At 33.1% G+C, this 12,097-nt stretch overlaps 1 protein-coding gene across 1 annotated transcript; it reads left to right on the top strand.

Annotated features, from left to right (window-relative positions):
- Nucleotides 1-281: 281 nt before the first annotated feature.
- LOC104106250 (AP2-like ethylene-responsive transcription factor At1g16060) lies at nt 282-6,389 on the top strand. Its single transcript, XM_070178105.1, has 8 exons — nt 282-471; nt 2,587-2,669; nt 2,786-2,794; nt 2,908-2,996; nt 3,121-3,194; nt 3,310-3,360; nt 4,595-4,671; nt 5,493-6,389. The coding sequence occupies exons 1-8, from the start codon at nt 299-301 to the stop codon at nt 6,071-6,073; spliced, it is 1,137 nt and encodes a 378-aa protein (XP_070034206.1). The 5' UTR covers nt 282-298; the 3' UTR covers nt 6,074-6,389.
- The last annotated feature ends 5,708 nt before the right edge of the window (nt 6,390-12,097 follow it).

The following is a 12,097-nucleotide window of genomic DNA, read 5'->3' as shown; positions in this document are numbered from 1 at the left end:
CACAAACCACAAAAGCAAGTTAAGACAAGTAGGAAAAAATCATGCAGGCCACATTAAGACGGCAACAAAAAAACATCTCATATATTGCCGGCTATTTAATTTCTTAACTTGACAGCACAACATGTTAATTAATTCCCTCTTAAAAATTATCATCATCTTTAACTAATTAAATAATTAGGAAAATCAATAAACTAACAAAATCTTAGATTTAATTAGATATATGTCCTTTATAAGCCCTCTTCATTGGAAGACTGAGTCATTCCATTGACAGAGTCATTGCTTTCAAATATAACTTTTAATGGCGAAGTTATCACAGCAAAATCAGAGGAACAGTTCAAACAACATTAGTAATAATGCAAATACTAATATTACTACTACAAATGGTTCAGTTCTTAAGGTGAAAAGAACTAGAAAAACTGTTCCTAGAGATTCTCCTCCTCAACGTAGCTCCATTTATCGTGGAGTCACCAGGTTTATTTTCTTGAATTTATGTGTATTGTATTTTCATGTAAATTTCTTGATTTTGGGTGTGTTTGGTACGGCGGAAAATATTTTTTTGAGAAATATTCTCTAGAAGATGATTTATTTTTTAATGTCCGATTGTCAAAACATTACTTTTCACGTAAATTATTTATCACCAAAAAGAGGAAAATGAATTTTTCATTTTTAGACGGAAGATATTTTCTTTCACAATTATCACAAATCTTAACTTTATATTATTGTTTTAATCAATACTAGTATTAGTATCTACGTGATGCGCGGACACAAATATCAAATTATAATTTGAGTTATTTGGATTATATGCAATTTACCTTAAAATTTAAACCCTCCGGATAAAAATTACATATAATCATTAGATATCAATTAAGAAGCATGACATGAAACTCTTTCACATCTCTCGTACTGGATAATATATTTCTTTTTTATATCTTTAACAACCTTGATCTTAGTGCTTACATTTATTTCGTGATCGATATTAAAGAGTACTACATATATCACGTTGTAATATGTCTTGTTTGAGCATATTATTTTAACAAATTCGTACTACCATTTTAAGTTTTACTTCAAAGTAAAATAAATCTTATCCTTCTACATTTTCACCACACACAAAAAAACTCTCTTTAATCTTTGCTTATAGTTATTGCATTATTCATTACCTAATATTGTTATATTGTCATGTGATCTTTTATTAGCTTATCAATTGACTTAATATCTTGCTTATTACCATTTTGATAATAATATATAAATATAATTTTTTTATTCCTAAAATTTAATGTATTTTTATACTTTTATACTCTTACTCGGAACTCTTTCGTCATTAAAATCTATCAATAATATTTTTGAGTATCATTTAATTATTTAATATACTTATCCTTAAATTAATTCAAAGTATAAATATTCTCACACTATCTTTATTTTCCTCTTTATATTTTTTTGCCCCTATTATAAAATTTTAATTAGTTTTTATATTAATATTTTATCAATAATCGAAATATGGGGTATCACATTTTATTTTAAGTCATAACTTTGAATTAGTCTAAAATATTGAATACATAACCTTTTTAATTAGAAAATTTTAAATCTATTGTATTTTATTATAATTATTTTATATCACGTGCAATTCAATTTTCTTTCTCTTTTAGTTTAAGGATAAAATTTTAAATTTTATTTTCGTTACTAAATTATCTACATGAGACATTTATTTTGTATTCCTAATATTTAATTTGTTATCCAATTATTATTTTTCGTTATCTTGTAAAACTTTAATTTTGTGGTCATATCCGTAGTTTGAGCATTTTTACCATTATTTTAATCTAATCTCAAGTTCAAATCATCTTTCCCTTCTATTTCTAATTTTAAATATTTTTGACTTTTTAATTATTGCTATAACGTTACGTAATATATAGTATTTCATGTTTTCATGTGGCCTTCATTAACTTTCCTCATTATTTAGTATCATTATCCATTTATGTCCATTAATGTAATATAGATCAATGTGTGATTTTTAATCTTGATATAAATATTTATTTTATTTTAAAATAATAATCGAAATTATTAAAATGTTTAAATTTAATAGTAATATTTTTAAGTATTATATAGTAAATTTTTTAATATTTTGATTTAGTTATTTAATATTAATTAATTAAGAAATAAGTTATATGTAGCTTTTTCTGGTTATGCCATATGGTTTAATTAGTTATTAGTTAATAGTTAATACGTTATATGTGGCTAATTTTAAGGCTGTCACTTGGCTTAAGGAGGGTTTTTTCCTCTCCCTTTAATAATATATAGATTTGGACATTATCATCAATCTTATTACTAAGAAGTTTCACCAAAATATTACCTATTTTCTAATATTATGCTTTTTCGAATTATTTTTACTCTCCAATCAAATAATGCAGATGCATGTGAATTATTTTATATCTTCATGTAAAGTCCTTGATTTTGTTAATTAAATTGTTGAATCCAAAACTCATGTCTTAGTTAAGCACCTGACCTTTTACTTTAATTTTAAGGTTCCGATTTTAAGGCTTTCAGTCTAGCGAACTTGATTTTTTTTCTTTCGAAAAATGTTTATTGATTCAGGCATCGATGGACGGGTAGATATGAAGCTCATTTATGGGATAAGAATTGCTGGAATGAATCTCAAAACAAGAAAGGAAGACAAGGTTCATAATCTTGAATCTTTTCCCACCAATAAATTATTTATTTCTTTTTAAGAGTTGATGATTTTAATTTTTATATTTTTTTCTTTTTGAAATGGGACTCTCCTGGGGAAATGCAGTTTATCTAGGTAAGTGGCATGGCCAAAATTTCTTGATTTTATTGTTCAAAATAATATAAATTATCCCCTTTTATTTGGTAAAGGAATAAATGTTGGTTTAAAATATGGTAATTTTTCTATAGGTGCTTATGATGATGAAGGAGCAGCTGCTCATGCTTATGACTTGGCTGCACTTAAATACTGGGGAAGTGAGACCATTCTTAATTTTCCGGTAATTAACTCATCTAATTAATATCCTTTGAAGCATAGTACTGCAGTTTGTCACACACAAATATATATTTAAGAAAATAAAAACATAAATGAAGGTACGTACTGATATTGATTTATTCTATTAGCTATCAACTTATGAAAAGGAAATCATAGAAATGGAGGGTCAGTCCAGGGAAGAATATATTGGATCTTTGAGAAGGTAAGTTGAATAGTGAATGTTATTTCTCTTTCACTAGAAATTAGAAGTTTTTTTTTTCCAGCTTATTTATTTGCATAATTCATTAGCATAATATTGATGAGTTCCAAAATTGCAGGAAGAGCAGTGGATTCTCAAGAGGAGTTTCGAAATATCGTGGAGTTGCAAGGTACCAAAAAATTTTGCCATTTTTGTTTTTGTCACATCTAGTTCAAACTATTGGTGTGTTTGGTACAAAGGAAAATATTTTTCTAAAAAATATTTTTATGGAAAATGAGTGGTTTTATCATTTATTTTTGGTTGGTGAGTGGAAAACTTTCTCCGAAAAATATTTTCTAGTGCTTCGTTAGAGAATAAAAAATATTTTTTTATGTTACTCTCCTCACCCTCCTCCCCCAAGTCCCCCATGTTTCCTTGCACCCCCCCCCCCCCAAAAAAAATACGTCTAATTTCTTCAACAATTTAATTATTTTTCTAAAAATTCACACAAACCCAAAGGAACTAATGCGATGCTTTACTTTTTTTACGCAAAACGATGTTGAAATTTATGATTCGTAACTATAAAGAAAATACTCTTTTTTGATTGACAAAGGAAGTACTATTTCTACAACATGAAAATAAATTAATCATTTTATTGAAATAAATGAAAATACTTTTTCTAAATCATGAAAAGAAAATACTCATTTTGTTGAAACGAAAGAAAATATTTTTTCTACATCATGAAAAGAAAGTACCTTTTTTATTAAAATGAAAAAAAAATTATATAATAAAAAAAAATACTCGTTTGTTGAAATAAAAAAATATATATCTATAACATGAAAAAAAAATACTATTAATAATATTTTTATTTAGGATGGGGTGAGAGTGAGTGTGGGTGTTGAGTGGGTTGGTGGGGATGGGGAATAGGGTGGATAAGGTTAAAAAAGAATTTTGAAAAATATTTTATCTTCTCTTGATAGGGAAAATATTTTCCTCCAATTGGAGGAAAATATTTTCCAAAACATTAAACCAAAGGTAACAATTAATTAAGATTAATTTAGTAAATACATCTTTTTTTTTAGGAGTTCGTATTTCCTTAATGGGTGTGCAAAAAGTAAAATAATTATTTATTGTGGACCGGAAGGAGTAAGTAATTAAAAGTTCACTTTCTTTGATAGTTTATGATTTTAGATGAGTTAATCAACAAACAAATACATTTACATAATTACAAGTATGCTCTCTTTAGGGATGACCACATAATTCAACAAGTTTCATTACGTATTTTGAAAGAGAAATGAGAAACCAAGATAGAAATTCAACTCTAAAAATGCACTGTTATATCTGAGTTGCAATTGGAGAGTAAATAATAACGAGCATTAAATTTATTCTTTGTTTTGAAATCTTCACCTCATGTCAATGAACAGACATCATCACAATGGAAGATGGGAAGCACGAATCGGCAGAGTTTTCGGTAATAAGTACCTTTACCTCGGAACATACGGTAAGTATCACTAAAACCTTTCCATATAAATATATATATAAAAACACGTATTCCTGATATAAAATCATTCTAAAGGATTTAATTACATTCACCAACATTAGTGTTTTCACACTACCATTGTGTTTTAAGTAACAACAATAAACTCAGTTTAATTCTACAAGTGGGGAACATAGTGGGTAATACGTACGCAGATCTTATATTTATCTCATTAAAGTAAAGAAGTTGTTCTCGATAGACGCTCGGCTCAGGAAAAGCATAGTCACAATATAGTTGAAAAGAAATATAGTTATAGGAACGCCATCAAAAAAAAAAACAGCAATAAGAAGCAGTAACAACATCACGATAATAAGATAATCAAAGCAAAAGAGATAACCGGTAGTAAACCTAGTTATAGAGAGATCTAAGTGCAAGAAAATCTTCGAATAATAATGGTACTACAAGTATGAAAAAAGAAAAGTTCAACTACCTACTAACTTTCTATCATAATTCTCGACCTTCATACTCTCATATCAAGAGTCAAGAGTCATGTACTCGATAAGCTACTAACAATGTGTTTTAAGACGATGTTTTAAATGGAAACTGTACTTATTTTCTACGTTCATATAGTTAGTTATCTTTTAGATAACACAAGCAAAAATTATTTTATACACTATACGTACATAGAAGTTAAAATAATTGAGTGATAAAGCACTGAATCATAATAGGCAATGGTGTTAAGAGGTTTCCAGAAGTGATTTAGCTTAAGTATTAATTAAAGAATTACCAAAAGAGCTGCAACTGCATATTCTCTAAATTGATTATTCTTTTTTTTTGTTTTTCAGCTACACAAGAAGAGGCTGCAACTGCATATGATATGGCAGCTATTGAATATCGTGGACTGAATGCTGTGACAAATTTTGACCTTAGCCGTTACATCAAATGGCTAAAACCTAACAACAACAATACCATTGATCAACCAAACTCTAATGTTGAAACTAATATTATGTCAACTCCAAATCATACTATTGGATCAACCTTGACTTCGACCACGACCTCTGTCTCTGCCTCTGCCTCTGCCTCTACGGCTCTGCCTTATCCCCACTTCCAACTTACCTCGAATACTACCATGCCCGATGCCTCAGTATCTCAAACTCGACCACCTTCTGCCACGTCAGCCCTCGGGCTATTGCTCCAATCTACAAAATTCAAGGAAATGATGGAAATGACATTAGCAGCTGAGTGCCCCCCTGAACCTGTTGAGTTTTCTGATCCACCAGCAAGTAATTTCCCTGCGGATATAAAAACTTATTTTGACACTCAAGAATTTGGTAATTTTGGTCATGACCAAGGAGAGGATATGAATATTTTTAATGAGATCAACTCCTTCATGCAGCCACTTTTGCAATTTGATTTTAATGCTTAATTAGTCAAGAAAAATGGATATATATATCAGATCAATTTTCTTAAAAATATGTTGCTTATAAGGAGATAATGGGAAATTCTTACATAGGAAGTGTTCATATCAGTATTCCATCCAATTACTGAGAAGGAGATTCTCATTTGACTGATAAACACTTCCTATTTAAGTATTTTTCAAATGTTATTTAGGTATTTGTTTAGGAGAGTATGCACTGGCTAATGGGACTATTTTTTTTTTGTAGATGGATGAAATAAAAGTTTACATTAACATTTGTTGTTTATTCTCATTTGAATCAAATAAAATAGTAATTTCTTTCTCATGTTTACTTAACTCCTTTGCCCGTCTATGTTCAGAATAATCCATAATTATATAGTGTTCTTAATATATGGCAAGAAATTTGAAAACTTGCACAAATGTAGGTGATATTATTTTTTCCATGGCAAACATATAGCTAGTTTGAGATCGAACTGAAATTTTCGAGTCGATATGGTTGTCGAGCTTGAACTTGCCTTGAATCTACCCTGAACATGATTTTGCACGGAAATGATCTCCTATGATTAGTTACAATTTGAATTGAAGAAAATGGCCCAGATGTCGCCAATTATAAATGGTCTTTCACTTATATGACATTTTTATAGGAATTAAAGATCAGTAAAAAATAACAGGGGGAATTGGTAAAAAAACACATGACACTTTAAAGGGTCATTTTTAGAGAAAATTACCTCCCATGAACATTTACAATTTAAATAGAGGAAAATAATCTAATAAAGATCTAAGTTATTTTATTTATCGATATCATGTGTTATTTTTTATTAATATTTATAATGAGCCACAAAATCATATTTTATGTCATTTCTTCTATTCAAATTTTAAGTGGTCATAGGAAATCATTTCTTCACAAAGACCTCTTGTGTTTTGCATTATTTTATACCAATCTCATGGGAAAAGGTTTATATAACTCAAAGAATATTTGTAATTAGTCGTTAAACTGATATCCACCTGATTTGTGATGAAAGGCCTTTGGAGCCTCGCATTACTCTCTCTCTATATATATATATATACTCACGCAAGTATACGTGGTCGTCAAGTAATAGAGTAGTGAATAATGTTTCGTTCCCACGAAAACGTATGATTAACTTTTGACTAATTCAAACTCAAATAGCTTATCGATTCAAGCGATTTCTTACAAAATAGATAATTTTCTAATTTACTACCTAAAAACTATCAAGTAATGAAATACTAGAAATCAACCACATTACCACAACACTTAAATAGTTTTGAATAACAATTAATAGGAGATAATATTCCAGGGTCACGGGTTATCTAACAATCATGTTGCATTCTTATCTTAAAATAACTAATTGATTTATTTGGATTGTTGATTGACAGGGTTGATATTACTCATAAGAATCTGTCGAGTCCTTACTCACCTATTCAAGCTAACTTAATACCTATATGTCTATGGAATTAAGATTAACAAGAGCGCATTTAAAATTCATGTATTGCAACCGAGCAAGGCAATTAGGTATATGTCTATCCTAATTGCGAATCCATTCCCCGATGCCCGAGTTTAAGAACTTGCTCTATTTAATTTTATATGCAATTTAGAGTTCCCACTTTCGAGTTCAACTCTAGATTCGTAGATAGTATTTCACTGTTAGCTACTCAGCAAAATAATTAAAAATAGAATTAAATAAACAACCAAAATATGATAAAATCAACATCGTCAAATTAAACTTCAAATATCAACATTCATGTATACCCATGACCCTAGAACAATATGTTTCTTAACCACTCATGTTCATACAATCATCAAAAATAATATTTTCAAACATAAAATCAATGAATACTAGGAAAGGGATGGAAGAATTGATCAAATCCTTGCTTCCGAGTGTTTGGCGCCTCCCTCTTCTCTCTAAATCACGTCCTCTCCTCAAAAATAGGTTTAGGTTGGCTTTTATATGAGTTGGGGGCGTCTAAGGGTCGAAATAACCGAGTCCTAATCGAAAAAGGATACTTTCCCGTCTTGAGCGTCCAGGGCAGCGTGTGGCGCTGGCCCTGGTGCTCAAACATTTTGGCTTCTGTAAATTGCGCCACAGCCAGCGCCCCACGCTAGCTGTGGCCCTCAAATCTCCCTTATTGCGATTTTGTCCCAATTTTGCTCCAATTCGCGCCCTTTCGTCCCAAATTGCATCCGAATGATTCCTACACATAGAAATACCAAAATTTAGCACAAATAATCATATTAAACATCTCAAATCGTCGAGACATGAGTAAAATGTGAGGCGATATATATCAAAATATGCATACATTAAGCCGATTATCAACACCCCACACTTAGACTCTTGTTCGTCCTCGAACAATGAAACTATATTAGCACCCCTCAAAACGTACTTAGCACTATGAAAGAAGACCTCACAATTAACTCAATCAAACACCCTACCTTTTGACTATGGTCGATGTCGGCAATTAAGCATGAACACACAAATTTCACATTCTTCCCGTTTTTAAATAGCCCAAGTATACTCAATGTTTTTCAACCAACTCAATCAACTCAAGCAACCTCTCCACAACCACCTTACCTCAAGAGACGACTCATTACCACTAAGCATCCTCAACATACGCACTCACCTAACACAAGAAAGTGTATAATTTCACCAATCCGTCATGAGATCAAGTGCCCTCACCACAAGCAAAAGAGTGAATATCAAAATAGTCCACAAATTTAAATGTCATTGAACATAAATTAAGGACATCACACAATTAAACAACATTCACTCACTCTCACAAAGAATTCATGTGCATCCCGTGGTCGTACCATAAGCTTGCCCACGGTGTACATATCTACTAATCTAAGCTAGCTAAATCTATGATCAATTAGGACTTTAAGGTTGTAATGTAGGCTAAGGGACGTGTAGGATACATTTAGGAATAGTGACTAACCATCCTAAGCACTTTAATACACTACACTCATAATTCAAGCGCAATATCTTCTCAACCCATTCACTTGTCATACACCATAACTAACATAACACTCTTTTCCATCAAGCACCTCTATGGTTTCACTAGCACGAGTGAGAAGGATAAGGAGGTGTGTCTTTCTACATTAGTTGAACTTTTGTTTGCTCTTTCTTGCAAAAAATTTCCTTTTTTTTTTGTCCACACACTCCATACATTGAAGTTCATAAGCTAGTGACATTTATTCACAATTTTAGTGCACCTTAAGGGCCCTTCCATGGTTCCACTCGAAAGCCACTTCCTAATCTCTCACCTTACTTCTTTTAGCGACTAAGTGTCTTAGGAGGTAAAGGTTCAACAATCTCAAATTAAGAACAACTAGGAGTACGGCTTGTACTGTGGTTGCCAAGGAAACGGTCTATAGGCTCAAAGGGGCTAACAATGGGAAAATTTTATTTGTCAGTGACAAGCACCTTTATGGTCAAGCAAGAAACGCCTATGTCATCTCCTAGACTAGTACAACTTAATGATTTCGCGTTGATTAACACACGGGGGGAAAGTTCTAGACTACACAGGATAGCACAGAATATCAACAATCCTTACACACACATGGCACTTGACTCACTCAAGACGGTTCTGTGTGACTCTCAAGTCAAGCAGGCATATCAAGTTGAGGATTTTTAAGCAACAATGCACTAGTGGCATTCAAGTCAATCAACTGAGAAAAAGGCGTCAAAGAGTAGGCTACTTAATCTACTTGGGCATTACAATTCAAATCATATATGCAGGAAGATAGAGCGCATGCTCTAACTTAACTTGCCAACACAAAACATGTCAACAGGTACCTCATAGCAATCTCTGTTTTCTCCCTTATCCTACCCCAAAAAAAATAAAACAAAACACCCAATTCGAGCTACACCCTTGGAAAAGAACCGGCGTCCAAAGAAAAACCAAGGGATACTACCTAACTATCAAAAATAAAACAAAAGAAAATCTTTTTGGTATTTTTAATCGGACTTTAATCCCTCAAGAAAATTGTCCAACAGATCCATCGTCGGAAAAAGTCCAAGTTTTTTTAAAATATTTTTTTTTATGTACTCTAGCTAATTAGACTATGTTAGTCTTAAACTAAGCTAAAATATGATAAAATAAAATAAAATAATAACACTAAATTTTTTATACAATTCAAGGAGTATTCTCTCCACCCCACACTTAAACAATGCATAGTCTCCGATGCTTAATAAATTCGAAAATAAAGAAAGGTGAAAAGAAAGAACTCCCTGTTAGTCGGAGTCTGCCTCATCAGGATGCCAACCAGCTGCGGCAATGGGCTCATTATCATCTCCTACGGGTACCAATGCCATTGGTCCCATAACTTCATCATCATCCGCATCCTCATTACCAGATTCCTTGTTAGTGTTTTCATCCTCAGATGGATGAACGGGACTGCCTGCTATGCCCAACATCTCCTTGGAAGAACTGGAGAGATCACTTCGCAATTGCGTGCGCTCCTCATCTGACACCCCAAGCCTGCTCATAATAACATTGAGGGATTTGTAAAGATACCTGTTGAAATTTTTGTCCCTCTCATTCATAGCAGCTTGGGTGAGCTTGGATGTGGACTCTAGCATGGATGTTATGTCTAACAATGTTGTGGGTACCTCCACTACCTCATCATAGTCAGGGTACTCGGGTACCCCACGAGAGAGCATGTATTGTGTCAGGATGTTGCCAAAAAAAAATCTTTTGATCCTTCCTCCAAAACGAGTGCGGGTCATCTCCCCAAGCATGAGCTCACCCACATTTATGGGGCGTCCGGTCATAAAAAGTAGATCATGCACACTCGAGCTCGAGTGCACTCACTATTATGCTCAACGGGCATTAATCTAGTTTGCACAAAGTTTTGCCAAATCTTAGCCGTTTTGTTGAAGTCGAACCGGAGCATTTCAAGGTGAATATTTCCCTTAGTTCGCGTCCATTTTGCATTAGAATCAACGCCACAAAGTGTGTGACGTATTGCTTGGTAGCTTGGACTTTTGACGAACTTTTGAAGCCTTTGTGGGTTAGGACTATTAACTCCCAAAAAATGACACAAGGCTTCCCTATCCATAGGAATTTCCTTTCCTCTGACCCACGACTCGTCATTTTCCTCGTTCCAGTTGGCATATAACTCTCTTACCATGCTGAGATTTGCCGGGCACGGACATTCGAGGAGCTTATCCATTTTATTTTCAATCAATGTAGCAAGTACATCTGGGAAGTTCCGTTCTAAAGCCTTCACATTTATCCCCATTTCAGACACATATCTCCCTTATGGAACAAAAGTATCATGCCATTTGATGGCGTCATCCCGAACAAGTTCCACTCGAGGCCGTGGTGGCCTCGAAGATCTGCTAGCCTGTTGCTTTCCCTTGGCTTGTCGGGAAGATCTCTCACATTGCTTGCGTTTCTTTGGAGGGGGGCAATAGTGGAGGACTTCCCCACCCATTTTCCTTTGGCGGTATCATCACGAGCCATAGCAACCTTAGAGTCTTGAGATGGAATTGAGCAAGGAATATTGAAGAATATGAGAACTTGACAGAAAAGGGGAAGAAGAAGAAGAAAAGACCGTGTGTTTTTTTTTGGAGAAAATAAAGGGGTTTGGGTATTAGCTATCTTAATTTAGGTGGGGGAATGGGTTTGGGTAATTGGGTATGGGTTGGGTTGTGAGTGTATATATGTAATTGGGTAGGGTATTTTTAATTAAATAAAAAAAACAAAAAACAAAAAAATTTACTCACCTGGACCGCCAGCCCAGCGCCCCACGCTGGGGCTGGCGTTGGAGCTTCAGAGCTACTGCAAAGTGCGCCCTAGGCAACGTGGGGCGCTGGCCTGGGCGCTCAATTCGCTTTTTTTTTTTTTAAAATCCCGACTATCCGAGCACTCAATATATACATTCCACACAATTTCAACCTACAAAGAAAAAAACTATGGCCTATAAAAGAAAAAACTATGCTTTGAAAGCGGTAAAAATTGGGTTGCCTCCCAACGAGCGCCTAATTTAACGTCGCGGCATGACTCAACACATTT

The sequence above is a fragment of the Nicotiana tomentosiformis genome, chromosome 6, assembly GCF_000390325.3.
Source record: "Nicotiana tomentosiformis chromosome 6, ASM39032v3, whole genome shotgun sequence".
Taxonomy (NCBI): Eukaryota; Viridiplantae; Streptophyta; class Magnoliopsida; order Solanales; family Solanaceae; genus Nicotiana; species Nicotiana tomentosiformis.
This window is presented reverse-complemented; position numbering and strand designations above follow the sequence as displayed.